At 37.3% G+C, this 25515-nt stretch overlaps 1 protein-coding gene across 9 annotated transcripts in view; it reads left to right on the top strand.

Moving 5' to 3' along the window:
• TIMMDC1 (translocase of inner mitochondrial membrane domain containing 1) overlaps positions 1 to 25515 on the top strand; it is a 56338-nt gene that overhangs the window by 1710 nt on the left and 29113 nt on the right. For 8 of the 9 annotated variants that reach the window (XR_009502930.1, XR_009502931.1, XR_009502933.1 and 5 more), the window contains exons 2-7: positions 1118 to 1283; positions 3894 to 3982; positions 4415 to 4482; positions 15888 to 15966; positions 19235 to 19345; positions 21586 to 21716. Coding sequence is in view for 5 of the 9 variants with exons in the window: in XM_059921054.1 (XP_059777037.1) it covers positions 1118 to 1283; positions 3894 to 3982; positions 4415 to 4482; positions 15888 to 15966; positions 19235 to 19345; positions 21586 to 21716 (644 nt within the window). In the remaining 4 variants the exon portion in view is untranslated. Of the gene's footprint in view, positions 1 to 1117; positions 1284 to 3893; positions 3983 to 4414; positions 4483 to 15887; positions 15967 to 19234; positions 19346 to 21585; positions 22599 to 25515 lie in introns of those variants that run through there. The other variant, XM_059921057.1, reaches the window with a different exon arrangement.

Here is a 25515-nt window from a genome sequence, read left to right as displayed (position 1 = left end):
AATGTTTTTGGTCCTTATTCATTATAAAAGATAAAATATAAAGTTCAGCTTATAGCAGTTTTTCCTCTTGAAAGAGGAATTAGTTTCCTAAGAGATTTTATTTAGGTTTCTCTCTTGTATATGCAGGAACTATAAAAACTTACTGATTCTGATTTCAACAATGTAGTGGTTGTTATTGGCAATTAGAATTAAATACTTGTACAGCCTCTGAAGAAAGCAAGTTAGTAATGTAAAAAATTAACATTTAGTAGTTTACTTATGTACGAGGGCCATTATTTATAGTAACTGAACACTTACAAACTTACACTTACAAACTTAGCTATTTCTTAGAGCAATTTCCAGAGGACATCTTGGAAGCTCCAGTATGGGTTCTGGTTTCTTATGCTTTTGAGAGTAATAGATTGGATGAAATGGTAGTTTTTCCCTGTTATTTTAGATTTGTCTGTGTTGCCCACTGCATAGTGAGCTTTCTTATTCAATGGTCTTTAATAGTACAGGCCCATCTGAGCCATAAAAATTAAATACTCAGAAAGATAAAGTTTTGGTTTTTTTTTTTTACATCTAGGAATTCATTCTGGCCTATGTTGTCCTAAAATCTCATAAGCTCGTGTAATTTCCAAAAGTTATCTAAAAATTCAAAAAGGGAAATATTGATCTGTACATCCAGTTCACAAATTCTTTCTGTTTACAGGGATATAGTAGAGCTGTAATAGTCATCAAATAACCTTAAAAAAAAACCTTTTTATTGGAGTATAGTATGCACCTAGAAAAATGTACATAAGTATACCAGTCAGTGACTTTTCACAAACCAAACGTAGCTGTGTATGCAGCCCCAAGACTGTTAACAGCATCCCAGAATCTCCCCCTGGTGCCCCTTCCCTGTCACTGCCTTCCCAAGAATAACCACTAGCTTAATTTCTGAAAACAGAGATTAGTTTTGGCTGAGATTTGAGCTACTTGTAATATAATTATTTAATTCATCAGAAGATTTAACTGGTTCTGCCCATCATGAAAAGTAGCCCTTTTAGCATTTAGGATAATTCTGATCATACTGTCTTTTGAAGAGAGCAGTGTGCATAAACTAATCCCAAACAACACTGTCTTTTTGATGTTTTAGTGAACAGCAGAGAACGTCAAAAGAACTTCAGGATATTTACAAGGCGGCAATTTCAGCAGGCATCATTGGCTGGGCATATGGGGGTATACCAGCTTTTATTCATGCTAAACAGCACTATATTGAGCAGAGCCAAGCAGAAATTTACCACAACCAGCTTGATGCAGTGGTATGTACTGGTGTTCTAATAGTATTTGAGGGCACGCCAGTTTAGCTGTTCCTTTTACACTTAGTCATCTAGTTAGGTGGTAGGGTTGAGAAGGTTCAGGAAACAAAGTCTGTACTTGACAACAATGGAAGTACTAATGCTAAAGTGCATACACAAGCCTCTTCAGACCACTTTTCTTATCTTCAGAACTGATCACCACTTGTTTTTTGAGGGGTTTTTTTTGAAATTGTGTCAGACTTAGAAGTTGCAAAAGTAGTACCAGTGTCCCACAGTATCCAAGGGGGATTGGGATCCAAGGACTCCTGCGGATACCAAAACCTGAAAATGCTCAAGTCTTTTGTATAAAAAGGCACAGTACCATAGACCCCCCATATTCATGATTCCACATCCTCAGGTTCCAAATCTGAGGATACAGAGGGCTGACTATACAAAGAATTCCTGTATACCTTTCAATCAGATTCTCCAAATGTTAAAATTTTACGACATTTGCTTTCTTATTCTCTCTCTGTATAAGGCATACTATTATATTGTTGTGAACTGCTCGGGAGTAAATTATAGACACAATGAGTGCTTCAGCATGCATTTCCTAAAAACAAAGACATTTTCTTACATAACCACAATATTATTATGCAGAGCAAGACATTAACACTTCCAGAGTACTGTTATCTTACCTATGGACTTTATGTAAATTTTGCTAGTTGTCCCACTAATATAATTTATTTTAAAAGTAAACAATTCATTAAAAAATTTTTTTTCTGGTCCGGGATCTAATACTGGATCAGGTGTTGCATTTGCCTGTCATGCCTCTCTATAGTCAGTCTCCTTTAATCTGGAACAATTTTTCTGTTGTTCTTTGACTTTCATGACTTCGGTATTTTTTAAGACCATGGTCCATTTATTTTATAGAATGTCCCTCAGCTTGGATGTTTGATGTTTTCTTGTGATTAGATTTCACTTATGTGTTTTCGCAGGAATACCCTAGAACTGATGTTGTATTCCTCAGTAAGTAAGGATAAGAAGCACAAGATATCTATTTGTCCCTCAACTGGTTATGCTTACTTTAGTCACTTGGTTAAGATGGTCCCTGCCAGGTTTATCCGCTGTAAAATTACTGTTTTTTTCTCTTTGTAATTAATAAGTGTCTTATGAATACTTATTAGCTACTTTGAGACTATGCCAGCATCCTATTTTTCATCAAATTTCTAGCCTCTAGTTTTAGTATTCAATGCTGATTTTTGCCTAAAGCAGTTATTACTGTGGTGGTTGCCAAATGGCCATTTTCTAATTCCATCATTCCATTTATATTTATTGGTTAGTATTCTACTGTAAGGAAGAGCTTTCACTTTCCCTCTATTTATTTATTTGTCTATTTATAATTTATTTATTCAGTGTGGGCTCATGGATTCTTATTTTATTCTGTAGTTTTATAATCCATTATCATCATTTATTTTGATACTCAAATTGGCCTGGATTTGGACCATTGGAGCACCTTAACGCTAGCTCCTGTGTCCTTTTGATATGTCCCCATTACTCTTTGAGCACGCCTTTACTTTCTAAAAGGCACAGCAGGGTGTTTCTGGTCCATCTTTTACTTTTTAAGCACCAGCCCTGGCATAAGCCCATTTCACCAAGGAGCTATAGTTTCTTTGAAAATGGTATTTAAAAACCAAGTTCTAGTGCTAGGTATGCTCACTGCTACTGAGGTATCATGGCTTCTAGGCTCTAGGCAGAGTTAGGAAATGTGTATGTGTATGTATGTGTGTGTGACTTATATACACATTCATGCACATTTCTATATCTATTTCTATATTTATCTACCCATTTATTAAAACCCATGAGTTCGCACTGATATACCTTTCAGAGAGGTTTTGACTTGCCCAATATCATATAGTAGTTAAGAGTACACTTAGGGATTCTGTCACATTCTTTAAAAATCTTGGCTTCACCCTCATGATATTATGCCAGACTTGCTTCATTGTGGTCTAGTGAAAATGAGTTGTGGAAACAGACAACCTAACTTCCAGTTCTGACTTTATTCCTTATTGGCTGAGAAAAACTTCCTCTCTATGTTTTAGTTAAAACTAAAACATCTGCTTGAAGAAAATGTAAAGATTAAATGAGGTAATATGTTAACAATTTTTACATAGAAGGTGGTCAGTAAAGATTAAGTTTTTTTTTTTTCTTCCTTTCCTCCTTTCCTGCACATCTGTATTACTTTAATCCTTACCCTTTACAGTTTACTCTGTGCTGCTTCTTTATTTTGTGTTTTTCTTTTCCCCACAATTTCTTGAAAAAAAGTATGTCTAATACTGATTTTAGGTCTGTCATAGTGTTTGTTATATAGATTCTTAGTTGCTACTTAATTGATGGATTACTTGTTTGACACTGCATCTCTTAGTTCCTTTTACCCCTCCTGATAGAATACGATGTACATGGCATTTTCACTTAAGTTTCAGTACTTAAAGAATGATATTTCTAGACATTTTCCTATTGTTTCTATGTGTTTAGGTCTCCCTACTTAATGCCTAGCTGACATTCCTCCACCACATTTTTAAAGTAGGGAAAGTGTCAAGGTGTCTCAGAACCTCACAGCCTCTTTATTAACTTTAGCAATCTGCACATCGTGCTGCCACACGAGGCTTCATCCGGTACGGCTGGCGCTGGAGTTGGAGAACGGCCATGTTTGTAACTATATTCAAGTAAGTTCTCTGAATTGTGATGAACAGTCTTGGGTATTCTTTTAGGAGCACATATTTTGAGCAGTGGAATTATAAAATTTGAACGCCCATATAAAATGATTCATGATACCTTTTTCTTAAGAACTGTTATCTATTTACCTAAAAGATTGGTTCAGTTGTACTTTTGTATGCATGGATGAAGGTCTGCCAGCTAATATCAAAATAGATGCAGGGTTGCTAAGTCAGAGGAATTCTGCAGAACTCTTCTTTACGTTCTGTTGCTTATTGGCATATTAGCAATCTGAAACACACTGAAGGAGCCTAGACTAGCACCAGGGATTGACATAGTAGGCTCTTCTAAACTAATACGTATCACTTTAGTGAAAGTTACAGTCAAGAAGGTAAATGAGATATGCTTTAAATTATGTTTTCCTCCTCCTCCCTTCTTCTCAGTACAGTGAACACTGGTCTAAATGTGTACCGAAATAAAAATGCCCTAAGCCATTTTGTCATTGCAGGAGGTAAGACATTTTTGTTTTGTTTACATTTTTCAATCTCAAATATGGTTTAGGAAATATGTAAGGACTTATAAGTCATGGCTACTGAATTCTTTGGTTGGCTTCTCATCACATCTCATTCAACATTCATGCAAAATGTATGGAAAACGTTGTGCTTGGTCCTTGGTGTACTTGTTGAACAAAACAGATAAGGTCTTTGCCTTCAGTGAGTTTTATCATCTAATGTGGATGGGAAAAAACACGTTGCTAAGATAGAAAGTAACAAATAGGTGGGGCAGGGGGATCTAATGTGGACAGGGTGATTGAGAAGACCTTCTTTTTTTTTTTTTAAACATCTTTATTGGAGTATAATTGCTTTACAATGGTGTGTTAGTTCTGCTGTATAACAAAATGAATCAGCTATACATATACATACATCCCCATATCTCCTCCCTCTTGCGTCTCCCTCCCACCCTCCCTATCCCACCCCTCTAGGTGGCCACAAAGCACCGAGCTGATCTCCCTGTGCTATGCAGCTGCTTCCCACTAGCTAGCTATTTTACATTTGATAGTGTATATATGTCCATGCCACTGTCTCACTTCATCCCAGCTTACCCTTCCCCTCCCAGTGTCCTCAAGTCCATTCTCTATGTCTGTGTCTTTATTCCTGTCCTGCCCCTAGGTTCTTCAGAACCTTTTTTTTTTTTTTAGATTCCATACATATGTGTTAGCATATGGTATTTGTTTTTCTCTTTCTGATTTACTTCACTCTGTATGATAGTCTCTGGGTCCATCCACCTCACTACAAATAACTCAATTTCGTTTCTTTTTATGGCTGAGTAATATTCCATTGTATATATGTGCCACATCTTCTTTATCCATTCATCTGTCGATGGACACTTAGGTTGCTTTCATGTCCTGGCTATTGTAAATAGAGCTGCAATGAACATTGTGGTATATGACTCTTTTTGAATTATGGTTTTCTCAGGGTATATGCCCAGTAGTGGGATTGCTGGGTCGTATGGTTGTTCTATTTTCAGTTTTTTAAGGAACCTCCATACTATTCTCAATAGTAGCTGTATCAATTTACATTCCCACCAACAGTGCAAGAGGGGTCCCTTTTTCTCCACACCCTCTCCAGCATTTATTGTTTGTAGATTTTTTGATGATGGCCGTTCTGACCAGTGTGAGGTGATACCTCATTGTAGTTTTGATTTGCATTTCTCTAATGATTAGTGATGTTGAGCATCCTTTCATGTGTTTGTTGGCAATCTGTATATCTTCTTTGGAGAGATGTCTATTTAGGTCTCTGCCCATTTTTGGATTGGGTTGTTTGTTTTTTTGATATTGAGCTGCATGAGCTGCTTGTATATTTTGGAGATTAATCCTTTGTCCAATGATTCATTTGCAAATATTTTCTCCCATTCTGAGGGTTGTCTTTTCGTCTTGTTTTTGGTTTCCTTTGCTGTGCAAAAGCTTTTAAGTTTCATTAGGTCCTATTTGTTTATTTTTGTTTTTATTTCCATTTCTCTAGGAGGTAGGTCAGAAAGGATCTTGCTGTGATTTATGTCATGGAGTGTTCTGCCTATGTTTTCCCCAAAGAGTTTGATAGTGTCTGGCCTTACATTTAGGTCTTTAATCCATTTTGAGTTTATTTTTGTGTATGGTGTTAGGGAGTGTTCTAATTTCATTCTTTTACATGTAGCTGTCCAGTTTCCCCAGCACCACTTATTGAAGAGGCTGTCTTATCTCCACTGTATATTCTTGCCTCCTTTATCAAAGATAAGGTGACTCTATGTGTGTGAGTTTATCTCTGGGCTTTCTATCCTGTTCCATTGATCTATATTTCTGTTTTTGTGCCAGTACCATACTGGAGAAGACCTTTCTAAGGAGGTGACATTTAAGCTGATACCTGAAGAATGGGAAGGAGCAAGGCTTGCAACGAAGAGTAGCCTAGGCAGGGAGAACGTCAAGGGTGAAGGCTCTAAGGTTTCTCAAATGCAGTATGATATGACTGGAACATAGTGAATAAGGGAAAGAATGGCTTGAGATGAGATTGGTAAGGTGAAGTATAAAGGAGCCAGATTTTTCATGGTAAGAGATTGGATTTTATTTTAAAGCTCTCTGCCTCTGGTAGATAATGCCCTCTTTAAAATGAATGTTTCAAAAAAAAAAGAAGTGTTGAACATTTTCGTTACATTTCCAGTACAAATCCAGTACATTTCCAGGAATGTAAATGAAGTTTACTGCATATACATGCAAACACTCACTAATTCATGTACATTCTCTCACATACAAAAACATACATATACTGCACATAACAGTTTTTTACTTTTTATTTGGAAATAACTTCAAGCTTATGGAAAGTTGCAAAAGTAAAATACAAGGGACACCATGAGCAATACCCTTTAGTACTGATATTAGTTATTAACATTTTTTTTAACTCCACCCCCACCCCCCCACCCAGCTGCATGGCTTGCAGGATCTTAGTTCCCCGATCAGGGAATGAACCTGGATCCTCGGCAGTGAAAGCACAGAGTCCTAACCACTGGACCACCAGGGAATTCCCAGTTATTGTTAACATTTTAGCCCATTTGCTTTATCACTTGTGCTCTCTTTTATTTTGGGTGCACTCTTTCTTTCTCTATGTATACACACACAGGCAAACGCACATATACGTAATTTGAGCTTAACATTTTAATGAAAACATTTAAAAATATAAAACTAGAAATAGGCATTAATAGCATTGTAGCAGCTAGAACTTGCCCTGTTTTAACTTGTGAACATTTTTACATGGATATTCTGTAGGCTCAAGTGCCTATATCCGAACCAAACTCTTGTCTTTCTGCCCCTACTTGCAAATTTACTCCTGTTACATGTTCTCTGTCATCTGTTAAATTCCAAAACTGGAAATCAGTTAATGATGTGGTTCTGCCCTTTATTTCCCCTTTCCAGACTTCTAGTTCTATCAGTCTTTTTTTTTTATAAAAAATTTATTTATTTTATTTATTTATTTTTGGCTGTGTTGGGTCTACGTTGCTGTGCGCGGGCTTTCTCTAGTTGCAGTGAGCGGGCTTCATTGCAGTGGCTTCTCTTGTTGAGCATGGGTTCTAGGTGTGTGGGCGTCTGTAGTTGTGGCACGTGAGCTCAATAGTTGTGGCTCGCAGGCTCTAGAGCACAGGCTCAGTAGTTGTGGCACACGGGCTTAGTTTCTCCCCGTCATGTGGGATCTTCCCAGACCAGGGATTGAACCTGTGTCCCCTGCATTGGCAGGCTGATTCTTAACCACTGTGCCACCAGGGAAGCCCTAGTTCTATCGGTCTTATTCCTTAAATATATATGGACTCTCACCTGCTCTTTGTTCCCACTGCTACTACAGGTCTTCCCTGTTTCTAATCTTGGTTTGCTTCACCTCTACTGTTATCTGACTTTTTTGAAATATGAATAAGATTTTAACACTTTTCTGCTTCAGATTCTTCCATCGTTTCCCATCACTCCAGTGTCGATTCTTGACCTGACCTCCATGCACCACTCTTGCCCAAAACTTATAATCTACTTGGATTTCTCAAACCCAGCATATTCTTGCTTTACAAGAATTCTTGCTTGAATCCACCTTCCAACTCCCACAACTAATTTCATTCAGCTCTATACTTAACCTGTCTTTCAAGTTTCACTTCATCTGTCAGCTTCAGCTTCCCTAGAGGGTTCTCCTAGCTCACATTTTCCTATCTTAGGTACCTTTCCCCTGTGTTCTCACAGTTCACTGTAAACAGTTCTATCAAAACATTTATAACACTATGTTGTAGCTGTTTACTTGTTTTGCTTCCCTACTAGACGACTTACTTGAATTCAGAGAAAGTGTTTGCCTTTTATTTCACAATTGTTTAACATATAGCAGGGTAGAATAAAGGTTTCTTGATTGAATGTAAATATTAGTAAAATAAAAATAGAAAAATATATCTGATACAATATATATTTTTATCTCAAACCAGCAACCAACATTAAAATTAATGGTATAGGGCTTCCCTGGTGGCGCAGTGGTTGAGAATCTGCCTGCCAGTGCAGGGGACACGGGTTCGAGCCCTGGTCTGGGAAGATCCCACGTGCCGCGGAGCAACTAAGCCCGTGAGCCACAACTACTGAGCCTGCACGTCTGGAGCCTGTGCTCCGCAACAGGAGAGGCCGCGATAGTGAGAGGCCCTCGCACCGCGATGAAGAGTGGCCCCCACTTGCCACAACTAGAGAAAGCCCTCACACAGAAACGAAGACCCAACACAGCCAAAAATAAATTAATTAATTAATTAATTTAAAAAAAATTAATGGTATAACACTAATTTATCCTGAAGTCAGACTCAGGTAAGGATGTCTTCCCTCACCAGTATTATTTGGCATTGGTCTGGACATTCATAAAAGTATATTCAACATCCAGAATGCCTCAGTAAGGAGCTTGGCAAATCCTCTCCCTCAAAAGTAATAATAAAACTGGACAAAATTATCAAAAGCAACCATTTAAAGATTCTGAGAATTGACCAGAGGCACACAACAAATTGAGAAGCATTTATTCAAGAATTTCTACTGAATCTCAGTAAGGACAGTGGGAGTAGTCTGTAGTGTTTCAGCTTGGGGCTGGTTCCACCTCCTAACGCCCAGCTCCATGGTGTAGAAGTTCCACCAGGGCAGGGCAGGGCAGGGCAGGCTGGGAGGAACAACACTTCTGCTGTTTGAGGTGACTGACTTGATATGGAGCAGAGCACAGAAAATTCCATGCCTAAGGGTGTTGCTGAAAACAATAGCAAACAGTTAAGGAAGGACAGCATCACACAGCTAACCTGAGGCTTTGATGTTGTTTGGGGCAAGCAATAGACTGGCAGATGAGGCAGAATCTTACCAGGGATGTCCAGGGAACAAGAAAGCCAAAGAGGACTTTAGTAAGATCTTACTAATCCCCAGAACTCCAGAAAGTTACCTGTATGTGTAAGCACACTCAGGAGAGACTGGTAAGGGCCCTAGCAAACTACTTATCTTTGGTTAATTGTGAGGCCTCATGAACACAGAAAGTAAAAGCCAGAAAGGATTTATAAACTGCCTAAACCTTGAGTGCATTCTTCAAGCCACAGACAGATCCACTGGCAAAAGGTAGCAGGCTTACTGGCTTAAGATGTGTAATCACAACCTCTGACAAATCATTGACTGACTACCAAGCTGGTATGATTCCTAGGAAGCCAAACATAAAAATAAAAACTGAGTAGAGACTTCTGTGGCTGCACTCTACAAAAACAACAACAACAAAAAACAAAGACTCCACAGAATTGGTACAGGCAAATCACTACATAAGCAAAGAACCACAGCCGTGCCCCTGGGTAGGGAGATGTTCCAACTCCAGTGTTGCTATAATTTATTACCTAAAATGGCTGGTTTTCAAAAACAACAAAAATGTCACACACACACACACACACACACACACACACAAAATGTCACACAATATACAAAAACAGGAGACTTAAGAAGAAGCAGTCATTGGGTATGTCTCTGACAGAGGCCATCTGTTGGACATAGCAGACAAAAGACTTCAAGCCATTTTAAAAGAATTAAAAGTGTGATGACAATTACCTAGAAAATATCAATAAAGATAGAAATTATTTAAAAAAGAATCAAATGAATATTCTGGAGTTGATAAATACAATAATGGAAATTAAAAATTCACTGGAGAGGAGGCGCTCAACAGCTGATTTGAGAGAGCATAAGAGAATCAGTGATCTTGAAGATCAATATAGATTATCTTTTATCAAGGACAGAATTTTTTAAAATGAAGACAAATGAACAGAGCCTCAGAGATCTATGGGACACAATCAAGAATACTAACCCATGGATAATGGAGAGGAAAGAAAGAAAAGGGAAGAAAAAGTATTTTAGGAAATTATGGCCACAGACTTCCCAAGTTTGATGAAAAACATTAATCTACACATGCAAGAATCTCAACAAACTCCAAGAAGAATAAACATGAACAGATTCACACTTAGACATATAGTAGTTACACTGTTGAAAGATAGAGAAAAATCATGAAAGCAACAAGAAAAAAACAACTCATACTGGAATACCCAATAAAATTAACAGCTGACTTCTCATCAGAACAGTGGAAGCCAGAAGGCAGTAGAATGACTAAGTGCTGAAAGGAATAAACTGTCAATCAGTAACTCTATATCTAGCAAACCATCCTACAAAATTAAAGGCAAAAGACGTTGGCAGATGAACGAAGAGAATTCATTGCTAGCAGACCCGCCTTACAAAAACATTAAAGGAAGTTCTTCAGGCTGAAAGGAAGTGATATCATATGGTAACTTGATTCTACATGAAGAGCATTGATAAAGATAATTATATAAGTAATTCTTGAAGGCAGTATAAATACATATTTTCTTCTCTTAACTGATCTAAAAAAGTTACATAATAATAAAATTGAAGTGTTGGACATATAACATTTAAAGCTATGTGTTATGTTAATAGCACAAAAGAGGAGGAAGGAATGGACTTATATTGGAGCAATGAAATGACACCAAATAGTTACTTGGCTCCACAGGAAGAAATGAAAATTACTAGAAATGGTAAATACATAGGTTAATCTGAAAGAGTTTGTGAATCTGTTGTTTCCACTTTCTTTTCTTAACTGTTTTTATTATTATTTTACACAACCATTTAACCCTATTAAAATACATATGGTTGTGTAAAATAATAACATTGTATTGTTGTTTTTAAACATATATGCATAACATAAATGACAATAATAGCACAAAGAAGGGAGAGGAGTGGAACTGTATTAGAACAATGTTTCTACATTTTACTGGAATTAGTACTGATCTGAAGTAGACTGTGATAAGATGCATAGTATAATCCCTAAAGCAAATAATAAGATAGTAACTTTAAAAAATAGTAACAAGGTCAAAAAGGAATTAGATAATATAGAAAACAAATAGCAAAATGGCAGATCTAAATCTAACCATATCAATAAAAACATTAAAACATGAATGGATTAAACATTCCAATCAGTAGGGATTGTCCAACTGTATTTTAAAAAGGATCCAACTATATGCTGTCTACAAGAGACATATTTTAGGTTTAAAGAAACAAATTAGTTGAACATAAAAAGATGGACAAAGATATACTGTGCAAACAGTAAGAAAAAGAGCTTGAGTGACTATACTAGTATCAGGCAAAATAGACTTTAAGACAAAAGTGCTAGAAGACAAAGAAGGACATTTTATAATGTTAAAAGGAAAAAAAAAAAAAGGGACAATCCACCAAGAAGATACAACATTTAGAAACATACGCATCTAACAACAGAGCTCCAAAATACATGAAGCAAACACTTTGAATTGAGAGGAGAAATAGACAACTCAATCAGTTGCCAGAGACTTTTACAGTAGCTGGAGACTTTAATACTCCACTTTTAATAATGGATAGAACAACTAGAGGGAAAATCAACAAGGATATAGAAGACTTGAACACTTATCAATCTACATGACACAGTAACATCTCTAGAACACTCTACCCAGCAATAGCAGGATTTTCATTCTTTTCAAGTGCACAGGGGACATTCTCTAAGCTAGACCATGTGCAAGGCTATAAAACAAGTCTCGATAAATTTAAAAGGATTGAAATCTCACAAAGTATGTTCTCTGTCCTCAATGGAATTAAACTAAAAAGAAATTGGGGGAAAATCACAAATATTTGGAAATTAAACAACACATTCATAAGTAAACCAAGGAGTAATCACAAGGTAAATTTAAAATATTTTGAGCTGGATGAAAATGAAAGCACATTATATTAAAATTTATGAGGTGCAGGGACTTCCCTGGTGGTCCAGTGGTTAAGACTCCGCACATCCAATGCAGGGGGTGCAGGTTCGATCCCTGGTCAGGGAACTAAGATCTCGCATGCCACAGTGCGGAAAAAAAAAAACGAAAAAATTATGAAGTGTAGTCAAATTAAAATAAGATCTCATATGAATAATCTAAGCTTCCACCTTTAAAAACTGGAAAATGAAGAGCAAAATAAACCTAAAGTAAGCAGGCAGAAGGAAATAATAGAATTAGAATGACACTCAATGAAATCAAGAGAAAAATCAATGAAACCAGAAGTTGGTTCTTTGAAAAGAGCAACAAAATAGACAATCCTTTAGCAAGACTGACCAAGGGGAAAAAAAAAGATACAAATTACCAAAATTTGCTCAAGAAGAAATAGAAAATCCCTATAGCCCTATAACAAATTGATAAACTAAATATTTAATTAAAATCTTTTCACAAAGTCCAGGACCAGATGGCTTCCCTGGCTATTAATATTTTCCTAATACCAAAGCCAGATGAAGATAGACAACTAAACTACAGATCACTATCCCTCAAGAGTATATACACAAAAATCCTTAACAAAATATTAGTAACCAAATCCAGCAACGAATAAAGATTATAACCATGACCAAGTGGAACTTATTTAAGGAATTAAAGTTTAGTTTGAAAACGCATTTGACAAAAGTCCAACATTCATGATAAAAACAAACTAGGATTAAAAGGGACCTTCTTTAACTTGATAAAGATTATCTATGAACAACAGCTAACATCATATTTAATGGTGAAAGACTGAATGATTTCCTTAAGATTGAGAACAAGACAAGTAGATGAATACACTTGTATTTAGCATTATACTGGAGACTTTAGCCAGTGCATTCAGGCAAGAAAAAGAAAGAAAAAAATCCAGATTGAAAAAGACTGTTCACAGAAATATGGTCTTGTGTAACAAAGAGTGTGACTCCATTTTTTATGTTTGGCTTCTGGCAGTTTCTAAACCCCACCACTCGTCCTCCACCACCCCCCTTTTTTAATAAATTTATTTATTTATTTATTTATTTATTTATTTATGGCTGCGTTGAGTCTTCATTGCTGCACGCGGGCCTTCTCTAGTTGTGGCAAGCAGGGGCTACTCTTCATTGCAGTGCGTGGACTTCTCATTGTGGCTTCTCTTTTGTGGAGCACGGGCTCTAGGCGTCTGGGGTCAGTAGTTGTGGCTCACGGGCTCCAGAGTGCAGGCTCAGTAGTTGTGGCGCACGGGTTTAGTTGCTCCGAGGCATGTAGGATCTTCCCAGACCAGAGCTCGAAACTGTGTCCCCTGCATTGGCAGGCAGATTCTCAGCCACTGCGCTACGAGGGAAGCCCCTGACCCCCTTTTTAATAAACAGTTTTTTAGAGCAGTTTAGGTTCACAGCAAAATTGGGCAGAAGATAAAAGATTTGCCATATACCTCCTCCCTGCTGCATACACATAGTCTCTCCGGCTATTAACATCCCAGTACATTTGTTACAATTGAAGAACCTAAATTGATACATTATCACCCAAAGTCCTCTTTACCTTAGGGTTCACACTTGGTGTTTTACATTCTATGGGTTTGGGGAAATGTATAATGACATATGTCCACCATTATGGTATCATAAAAAGTATTTTCCCCCCTAAAAATCTGTGCTCTGCCTGTTGATCCCCATGCTCCACCCTCAACCCCTGGCAACCATTGATCTTTTTAACTATCTCCATAGTTTTGCCTTTTCCAAAATGTTGTATAGTTGGAATCATACAATATGTAGCTTTTTCGGATTGGCTTCTTTTACTTAATAATATGCATTTAAGATTCCTCCATGTCTTTTCATGAGTTGATAGCTCATTTCTATTTAGCGCTGAATAAGGTTCTTTTTCTGGATGTACCACAGTTTATTTTTCCATCACCTGTTGAGGACATCTTGGTTGCTTCCATGTTTTGATGATTATGAACACAGTTGCTATAAACACCTGTGTGCAGGTATTTGTAGACAAAAGTTTTCAACTCTTATGTCATTGCTGGATGGTATAGTAAGAGTGTGTTAGTTTCATAAGAAACTACCAGTCTTCCAAAGTAACATTACCATTCTGCATTCCCACCAGGAATGAATGCAAGTGTCTATTGCTTCATATCCTCACCAGCATTTGATGTTGTCAGTGTTCCAGAGTTTGGCTATTCTAATAGGTTTTTTTTTTTTTTTTTAAACTTATTGCCTCACTTTTTTTTTTTTAACTTTTGGGTTTATTTATTTATTTATTTTATGGCTGTGTTGGGTCTTCGCTTCTGTGCGAGGGCTTTCTCCATTTGCGGCAAGTGGGGGCCACTCCTCATCGCGGTGCACGGGCCTCTCACTATCGCGGCCTCTCCTGCTGCGGAGCACAGGCTCCAGATGCGCAGGCTCAGCAATTGTGGCTCACGGGCCCAGCCGCTCCGCGGCATGCGGGATCCTCCCAGACCAGGGCTCGAACCCGTGTCCCCTGCATCGGCAGGCAGACTCTCAACCACTGCGCCACCAGGGAAGCCCCCTAATAGGTTTTTAAAAAATATTTTGTTTGGATAAGAAGCCTAGAAAAAAAGACCAGATTTTTTGCTGTCTCTGGATAATGGAATTAAAGGTGATTTTTGTTCTTGTTAATTTAAAATTTTAGAAAAGACGGGGACTTCCCTGGCGGTCCAGCAGTTAAGACTCCGCACTTCCAATGTAGGGGGCGTGGGTTTTGATCCCTGGTTGGGGAACTATGATCCCACATGCTGCTCAGCACAGCCAAAATATTAAAAAAAAAAAAAAAAAGTTAAAGAATTGGATAACTGGGTATGCTGGATGCTCTAAATGCATAGTCTATAAAATAATAATAGGGTATTACAAACAACTTCATATCATCATTTGAAATTTTTTTTTTAATTTAGAAAAGTTAAAACAATGAATATGTAGTACTTAAATAAGAATTATAAACCTCAAATGTTAATTTTAAAATTGTTACCACCTGAAGTGTCATTCATCGTGTTGTACGTAGTGAAAGAGGAAAATGAATGGACATCTTGGGTGTACAGTCTTAGTGGGAAGGAAAGAGGACCTATGCCCCGGCCACCAGGTGGCGTTGTAGGCCAACTGCCCACTTGCAGGCCTGCTTGAGAGGTGTAGCGTAGCAGTACAGAAAGGAGAGGCTGGGGGAGGACATGAACTGCAGGGGCTAGTGAAGGTTTTGTTATTTATTTGGGGAAAACTTTCCTTAAAGAAGGAAGAAATGAAAGAGGTGGAAGTGAAGAAATAACAGATTTTTAAGGCGAGGTTGGCAAAAATGAAGCAGAATGAGAAGAGGCTGGGTCCATAGAACCGACTGAGCAATTCTGTTTGTAAAAGGAACGTTTCTTCATTTGAACCTGCAGAGTGGATGAGAAGCTGGCTGTATTGGCATTTTAGATTCAGGAAATCTAGGTTGTGGTGGTATATTTATGTTGGGTTCAAAAAGCTTACTTGGAGATTTATGTCCTTCTTATGGAGGAACATTTTTAAATGGAACTCTGGTGTTTAAAGATGATTTAATATTGCCCTTTGTTTGTTTCTTTTAAAATAGCTATCACTGGAAGTCTTTTTAGAATAAACTTAGGCCTGCATGGCTTGGTAGCTGGTGGCATAATTGGAGCCTTGCTGGGGTAAGTGTTAACATGGTTTGATTCTAAATTAGTATAATTTCATTAATGCCTTCTCTGTTAAAAATTGCAATCATTTCTAAAGAACAAATTTAATACTTAGAGCCTATAAAAGGTCTCTAGTCTTGTATTAGCAGTAGCTTGGACTGTCCAATTCTGATTGTACCCCAGTTGTTAATTTTACTTCTAGTTTTCACCGGATAAAAACTGTTTAAATATCTCTAACACCTGAAACTATTTGAGGTTTGAGCAAAGGTACTTATAAGCAGCAGGAAAAAGGAATAAGAAACAGTTAACAAGCACATTCTATAAAAAAATTTGGGGTTAGGTTTTGTTTGTTTAGTTTAATAAACTTTAAGAATTTTCTTCTCCAACTTTTTACTTTGAAACATTTCAAACCTGTAGAAAACTTGAGTGAATTGAACACTGAACACCCATATAACCCATATAATCCTTTACTTAGATTCACCAGTTGTTAACATTTTTCCATATTTGTTTTCTACCTCTCTGTGTATATGTGGGACATGTGTATATTTCCTTTTCTATTTTTTTTTCTTTTGGTTAAACCATTTGAAGTATTTTAGACCTCATAATTCTTCAGCCCTAAATACATCAGCATGTATTTCCCAGGATGAAGAACATTCTCCAATGATATCACAATACAATTATCACAATAAATAATTTAGCATTGATTGATTGAATACTGTTTAAGATAGGGTCCATATTCAGAATTCCTCAGTTATTACAATAATGCCATATATATATACTTTTTTTTTTGATTTTTAAAATATATATAATTTTTTAAAATCCAGGATCTAATTGTTACATTTCGTTGTTATGTCTCTTTAGATTCCTTTAAGCTAAAACAGTTCCACTGCCTTTTTTTCGCCCAGAATATGTCTCAATTTTGTTTGATTATCCCCTCATGATTAGATTTAGGTTTAATGTTTTCACCAAGAATACAACATAGGTGAGGTTGTGTCCTTCTCAGTGTATCACATCAAGAGACATATTATGTCACCCATTGTAAGTGATGTTAACTTGGTGTATTAGTTTTCTGTTGCTGTGTAACAAATCACTACAAACTCAGAAGCTTCAGACACCACGCATTTATTATATGGGGTTGGTCAAAAAGTTTGTTTGGGTTTTTCCATAACATCTTACAGAAAAATGCAAATGAACTTTTTGGCCAACCCAATATCACTTTTCTGTAGATCAGAAGTCTGGGTAGGCTCAGATGGGTTCTCTGCTTAGTATTCAGAAGGCCAAAATCAAAGTGTTGGCCAGGCAGGTTCTTACCTGGAGGCTCTGTGGGAAGAATTTGTTTCTATAAAATTCAGGTTGTTGACAGAACCCTGTGGCTGTAGGCCTGAAGTCCCCGTTTCCTGGCTGGCTGGCTGGCTGGCTGGCACCACCTTGTTCCTAGAGACATCCACATTCCTTCTCACGTGCCCCCTCCATGTTCAAACCAGCAACCAGCATGTGGAATCCTTCTCATACTTTTAATCTCTCTGACTTCCATTCTGCCACCAACTGGAAAAAACTCTCTCCTTGCAAAGGGTTCACCCAGATAATCTCTTTTTTGATTAACTCGAATTCAACTGATCAGTAACCTTAAGTACATCTGTAAAATCCATTTTGCCATGTAACAATTTAATCATGGGCATAATATTTCATCATATATTCATAGTTGAGAAATTAGGGCAGGAAATTTTGGGGGGCTATTTTAGAATTCTGCCTACCACATTTGGTATCTGCTAAATTTCTCCACTGCAAAGGTATCTTTTTCCCATTGTGCTTAATAAGGAATCTGTGGGGTGAGACTGTGTAAATAGCCCGTTCTCCAGATGTCTTTCTTCTAGTGGTTTCAATGATCCATTGATGATCCCTAATGTAATCAGTTATTGTAAAAGTTGCGAAGTGTTGATTTGCTAGTTCTGTCATTTCTTCTGTTTTTATTAGTTGGCATTTATCTGAATAGAAGAGTTCTTTCTCCCTTACCCTCCCTTTTTCTACCCCACTTTGGGGAGGAAACACTGTAACTTTATGGATTCTTTTTTTTTTAATTAAAAAATTGTTTTAAAATTCAACATATTATAATCTATTGCTGATGTTTTTGTTGTATTGTTAATATACCAGCTTGGTTTGAAGGGAAAAATTGCTGAAATTAGCCGCAAAAATATTTTTTTATTGAGGTAAAAAAAAACACATAACATAAAAATTACCATCTTAACCACTTTTAAGTGTACAGTTCAGTAATGTTAACTGTATCCACATTGTTGTGCAACAGATCTCTAGAACTTTTTCGCCTTGCAAAACTGAAACTCTGTACCCATTAAACACTAATTCTCCCTTCTCCCACCCCACAGCCTCTGGCAACCACCTTTGTACTTTCTGTTTCTGTGATTTTGACTACTCTAGGTGCTTCTTATTAGTGGAATCATATAATATTTGTCCTTTTGTAACTGGCCTGTTTCGCTTAGCATAATGTCCTCAAGGTTTATCCATGTTGCAGCATGTGACAGGATCTTCCTTTTTAGGACTGCATAATATTCCATTGTATATACAGTACCACATTTTCTTTATCCATTCATCATCAATGAACATTTCCACCTAGCAAAAATAATTTCTAAAATGTGGTTACAACTTAAGTTGTAACCAGAAGGAATTTAAGTTGTGTCAGAGTCAAAAACTTCTCTTTGAAAACATGAACCAAACCCTCTTCATTACTGTAATAATTATTATCTAAATCAGTTTCTCAATGGATAACTGTTGGCATTCTGGGCGAGACAGTTGTGCCAGACTCTTGAATTTTAGGATGTTTTGGCGGCTTCAGCCCCAAAAGCCAGTAGCATCCTTTCCTCAATACCCTCCACATTTCTTGTCCCTTAAGGGGCTCTGGCACCATTCCTGGTATTAATTTCATTTCTGAGAAACCTTCAGTATAAAGCTATTTACTAGAACTTGTCATAAATATATTTTTTCCCGGTTTATTTATCATTCATGATAAAAATCAGAGCTAATTTATAGACCTGTTGTTTTTATACCAGTTAAATTTAGGAAGTTGCAATGATTGTTTTTCCTATTGTTCAGACCAGGAAGGAAATTATCTTAATATTTTTTTGACAAGGACACTTTAATTATCAAATGTTCCTGTACCTGTCAGTGACCAAGTGGCTCGTTTGGTGCTGCTCACACCTTAGCAGAGACACTCATATTTCGCGTGGTTAACAGCTCTTTCTCCTAAGCATTCCCTCTGCCTCCCCCTCAGCACTCCTATAGGAAGCCTGTTGATGGCACTTCAGAAGTACTGTGGTGAGACAGTTCAGGAGAGAAAACAGAAGGATCGAAAAGCACTCCAGGAGCTGAAACTGGAAGAGCGGTAAGGAGCATGTTAAGACTGGGGTGTCTGGCTTTCCTATCCGTGGACAGTGGTGCCCTCTGAAATCAGTACTCTAAATTGCCGCTCAGTTCAAAGAGTCTGTTTACTGAGTCCTTCACCTGGCACCTTACCTGGTCTTTTAATCCTTTTTAATTAAGGAGAATGGAAAACTGAAAGACACTAATTGAGAATCTTTCCTTAGATACATTTTTTTTTTTAAGTTAAAATGTTGTAAATCTCATTTGGTTGCATATTTTTTCTTTTCCTATCTTTTTCACTGCATAGGAAATTACCTAAAGGAAATAAACAGCAATGAGTGAGCTTTACTTGGCTTTATTTAAAAGATGATATCCTTGTTTACACATACGTCTATGAACAATACTGAGCAGGTTAGGCCTCCACATTCAAAGATTCTACTTCTTGCTGTGGACGCAATAGGCATTAGGTAGATATAGTGGCTGTTCATGGACTAGATGCCACTGAGAACGATACAGACTGTCACCTGTTTATCTAGTCACTCCTTGGGGTCCAGCAATAACAGACTAAATGCTAATTCTTTTTAAGATCATCATAATAGGCTGCCATCTAGCACTTTGGTACAAATGATTCTCATGGTTCTGCTTCCTGGCCACTAAGATGACATCTGCTGCTGCTACTTTGGTAGTTTGGTAGATAAGCAGTCTTCTTTTACCCATGGTTTTATTTGAAACTTCCATTTGTGCTACACACACACACACACACACACACACACACACAGACACACACACGTAAATTCTTAATATCTGTAGATCTGTTGTCCAAGGACAGGTGCTATAGGAGAAAAAGCATTGATTTTAGAGCCAATGAAACCTTGAAAACAAACCTTAAATCCCAGCTAGACTATTGATTAATTCTGTGACCGTAGATGTTTTCCTTAACTTCAAGCACTCAGTTTTCTCAGCTGTTCTAAGGGCAGAATCACACCACAGTGTTCAACATACGTTTGTTTTGTTCGGTCTTCTTCTCCATAGTAAGAAGGTGAGTGAGATATGCAGCTCTCTAGGTTCTAGGATAAAGTACTTAAAATTCTGAATGCCAACATAAAATTTGATATTATGAAGAGTTAAAAGCATGAAAGTATTAGCTTATTTCTAGCCCTTTAGGTGTCCTAAGAGACTTCTTTTTTAAAAAGGAATCTTTGAGAAAGGAGTTGGAAAAGTAAGGAAAATATCTGGTTATTTGAATCTGATATAGGAAGTTATAGAAGAATTAACATTTGGAAAAATATGAACAAATAATAATTGTATTCCAATCAGAAAAAAAGGAAACCAGAAAAAAAAAACTAGAGAAGTTGGTCAGTTATTTAGAGATGGAAAACCTCAAGAATGGGTAAAAACAACAACTGGAAAGGAAATAGTGTCAGAAGTGTATAGGTTATTTATATATATATACATATATATATAATATATATGTGGTATTTCTGAGGACAGTTAATAAATAGTTAAGAACCTTTTATATGTCTGCTTCTTTGCTTGAAAATAACTACAGTATAGAGAAATCAACAAAGTGAGAATCTAGAAAATTGATATAGTGAGCAGAAAATACAGAACATTGGCTGTATTTTCCATAGAGCTATGAAAGAAGATATGGTCAAATCTGGTTATGAAGAGTTGAGAAGAAAGTCATAGGTGACCCTGATAATCACTTAAAGAAAGGAAGACACTAATAGTTGACTTGGAGAAAGAACTGATCTGTTATTTGGAAATTAGATTTTTTAACTCCTAGTAAATATACGTCTGTAGTGTTGCCCTATGTGACTTTTCCGTACTGAGATTACCAATGTTATAACCTTTGTGCATGTCCCACAAGGTCTGTCAACAGAGAGTTTAACAGAGTGGCAGGGGGTTTCACATCCCCCCTGGGCCCTGAGGGCAAGAGGACAGATTGGTTTCGAGGCTCACACCTTAGCTCAGGGTGCTTCAGCAACTGCATGTCACCCCTTCGAGAACTCGAATATCTTAAGGATCAGAGCTACTGCCCTGGCAATGTCCACGTTGGTAATGTGAGACTCCTGGCTGGCTTGTAAGTGGAACAGGTTAGGAGAGAGAAGAAAGTCATTGTATTTGAAGTGCAAGGAGCAATGTTTGCTCACAAGTTGTAAGGGAGTATAAGACAAACACTATCTTTCTAAAAAAAATTCTCTCTAAAAACCAAAGAAATAGAGCAGTACTTGATATATGCTTCTTGTTCTTTGATTACAGGAAAACCAGACTACACTTTACTGAGCTCCTCCCTGAAGAAATTGAAAGTAATTTACAGAAAAATCGATCCAAGGACGATGCTAAGAAAATTGAAGCACTGCTAAATCTTCCTAGAAACCCTTCGTCAGCAGGTAAACAAAACAAAGACTGAACATGCTCTGGACTTAAAACTCATTGGAGAGTTGAAAGGAGCTGTGTCGCCATGTCCATTGAATGCCAGTTGATCGGACTGCTGACAGATGTAAGCACTGGCATCTGTAGTGGCAGTGACTTGCTCTTACTTTTTTTTTTAACCAAGAATTGGGCTATTGTACTCTTACTTTACTCATCCTTAAATTTAAGTACATACTTGTATCTACATTGATCTATATATATTTTTTTTTTTTTTTTTAATAGCTACTTTATTTATTTATTTTATTTTATTTTTGGCTGTGTTGGGTCTTCGGTTCATGCGAGGGCTTTCTCTAGTTGAGGCAAGTGGGGGCCACTCTTCATCGCGGTGCAGGGACCGCTCTTCATCGCGGTGCGCGGGCCTTTCACTATCGCGGCCCCTCCCGTCGCGGGGCACAGACTCCAGACGCGCAGGCTCAGTAGTTGTGGCTCACGGGCCCAGCTGCTCCGTGGCATGTGGGATCTTCCCAGACCAGGGCTCGAACCCGTGTCCCCTGCATTAGCAGGCAGATTCTCAACCACTGCGCCACCAGGGAAGCCCTACATTGATCTATATATTTGACATTATATCTATATTGATTGATCAATATAGATTTCTTTTCCCTGGATTATACAATAGTAAATTAAGATTTCCCAAAAGATTAAAGTTGAATTGTACAGGTTGTAAATTTATTCTTGTAGCCCTTTAAAAGAGTACTGCAGGGATCACTAGGAGAAGGAGAGGAAGGAACCAGGTAAGGCAGATGGTCTGTGAAACCCTTGTGCCCTTGAGTCCTAGAAACAGTAAGGACCTAAATGTGTAGTCGTGTTTGGTTCTGTCTTAATAAAAATCAAAGATGGTTCCTGTGCCATTTAAAATAATATAAAACTTAACAGAAAGGAAGTAGATAAGCATTATTAAAGAAACAACCCGACCTTGTTTCCTCTCTCAGTAATGCTGACAAAGTATCTCTGCTGTAGTATACAGGAGTTACTCAGAACAGATACACTGTCTCTACACTCCAGGAGCTTGCTGCCTGAGAAGGAAGCCGCCCTGCAGATTATAACTTTTACTAAATGAGAGGTGAGAATGACTGAATTGAGTGTACTGAGAGGAAAAAACTGCTAGTGCTTTGTTTTGGGGTTAGACCTCTTGGTTCCTACTCTGAAAATACTGTTGTTCACGTGAGCAGGGTTTGTGAAGCAGCCTAGAGTAGGGGCTAAAGCCGTGGGCTCTGGAGGCAGAACAACTGGCTTGGAATCTCAGCCCTGGAGCTTCGCAGCCATGTGACCTGCAGCCAAGCCATTTTACTTTAAGTCTCAAGTTTTCTCATCTGTCAAATGAAACAGTATCCACTTCAGAATGAGTATTAAATGAAACGATGTTTGTAAAACATAGCACAATGCTGCGGCACACAGGGCATTATCTAACAACAGGTATTAGCAGTTAAAACGATACGCACCAGCACATTTTCACCATGATTTACATATTATTGCCACACTCCCAAAAGCATGTTTTTCTTAATTATCCAATTCATAAATTGCTGACAAATTGGCACTTAGTCAATCTGTTTATTGTTTTATTCACAACCACATTGAGATTAAATCCTTCAACTTATAAAATTATATGGTTGGTTTTAAAATAATTTTATTCATATCACAAAAATATCAGAATAATAAAAGTAAAAAATACTACTCCTTGAAAAAATAGTAGTAACACATTTATTAAATGTAATAAGCAATAATTTACTATAATTTATTTAAAGTACAAGTAAGCTGTCTCTTAGGTTTGTACTGTTTTGTGGTTACTTCTAGAGGTCTCCTTTTGATCATGTCCAAGGATTATGAATCTTAACTAAATGTGGCAATTCCTGGTGTGGTTTTTTTTTTTGGTTGCTGTTTGTTTGTTTAAATTCTTGTAATTTTGTTCTATGAGCAACCATTTAAAAGTGTACCTCTGTTCCTTAGACTATATAGAGTAATCTAGCCCCTTTACAGCTACCAAAATTAAACGTTTTAAATCCAGCCCCATTTGAGAAACTTGGTCAACTTGCTGTGCAACTCCAGATTTTCAAATGAGAATGTCTGATTGCCCCAGGTTAAGTCACATCCACTCCTGGTCCAATGAGCATGGAAGGCAATTTCAGAGAAAGAGGAGTCATGAGTTAAGTAATGTAGGAACAGTAGTTGGCCACTTCCTTCTTTTCAATTCTCTGCTGATGTCAGAGGGATCCAGAAATACCATGGAGGAAAAGCCACGTTAGGGATCTAAGGAAGCCCTATGGAGTGCTATTTTCATTACTTCAATCAATTTCTGCTAAAGACAGCTTACTCTTTAGTACATACACAATAAAACCTATCTCATTTTAAATGAGAACCTTCTCATAAAGATTTTACAAATGAGATTAAACTAGCATAAAGCCATTTAAGGAGAGTATCAGTCCAATGTGAACTAAACAAATTATCACTCTCCAACCTTACTATTGCTTTGAGGTGTAAGTAAGTCCCCTACATACCAACATTCAAGTTGTGAACTGTTTTTTTTTTTAATTTAACTAAAAATAAATTTTAATTCCTTTATGTGTCTTTGAAGTAACCAAATAGATATGCCAATTTTTATTACAAAAATGAACTTATGAAGCTGTTTTCATTTGCGGTTACTTTCTAGAACAAGTTATTGGTTAGTTCATAAATTTTAAATAGAAAAAAAGTTTGTGTGTGTTTTGTACACATGCACAACTTTTGCTAAATCTTTTCTTAGAGAAGTTTGCATTTTCCTCCTTAACAGTTTATTGGTTGCGTCAGTCTTAACCACAGAGGTTAGCAGTGTGTATTAAGTATTTTGCTATGCCCTTGTTCTCTAATACAGTATTTACTTTGGCTCACCAATTTTTTCCAAGGAATTATCAAGAAGCATTCATCTGGGCTTTTCATAGTATTGATTTATTTTTTAGTTGCTCCTATTAAAAGAAAAAAACCAGTTCAATAAAATCTATTCTTGTTTGACCTATGATCTGGTAAGTTTGATTTACTTTACAAAACAAAAAATAAAGTCATTCTGTTTGCGCTTACTAACAAGTTGCGAACTTTTGAAGATGCGAACATGTGTTCGCATGTCCAATCACATAAGTTAGTTCAGGTGTCTGGCATACGTTGTCACGTGCGTGCATCGTTATGCTTTTGTGTACTTTACAGTACTGTATAGAGTACAGTAGTAACAGTATCTTTATTTCAAGCCCAGCATGTCCGGAAGCAAGCGTAAAATCAGCGGTATATAGCCGCTGTGTTAGTCGGGTACCTAGGCTAACTTTGTTGGACTTACAAACAAATTGGACTTACGAACACGCTCTCAGAATGGAACTCATTCGTATGTAGGGGACTTACTGTATAAGTCATTCATTCTACCTGTCAGAGGAAATTATTTTTAGATGGATCTACTTCCTCCTGAACCTAGTAGAGAAGTGGGAGAACAACAAAGGAGAGCACAATGAAAATGAAGTACTGGCTAAACACCAATATTTCCATTATCCTCATCTAGGTGTACATACACCATACTTCCCACACATGAACATTAAATTGCTTTTAACAACATAACATCCTTCTCCATTCCTTCATCAGATCAAGTCTCTGAAATTGACCTGATTGATTGATACTGGATAAATTCTGTTTCCAGAAGCACTTTGACTGATGTGTGTGTGTGTGCGTGTGTGTGTGTGTGTGTGTGTGTGTGTGTGTACGTACACACACATAGCAGTTAATAGCACAAAGCTGGATTGATGA

Source organism: Balaenoptera ricei, chromosome 4 (assembly GCF_028023285.1).
Source record: "Balaenoptera ricei isolate mBalRic1 chromosome 4, mBalRic1.hap2, whole genome shotgun sequence".
In the NCBI taxonomy this organism is placed as follows: Eukaryota; Metazoa; Chordata; class Mammalia; order Artiodactyla; family Balaenopteridae; genus Balaenoptera; species Balaenoptera ricei.
Note: the sequence above shows the minus strand (reverse complement) of the source record. Positions and strands in the feature narration are given on the sequence as shown.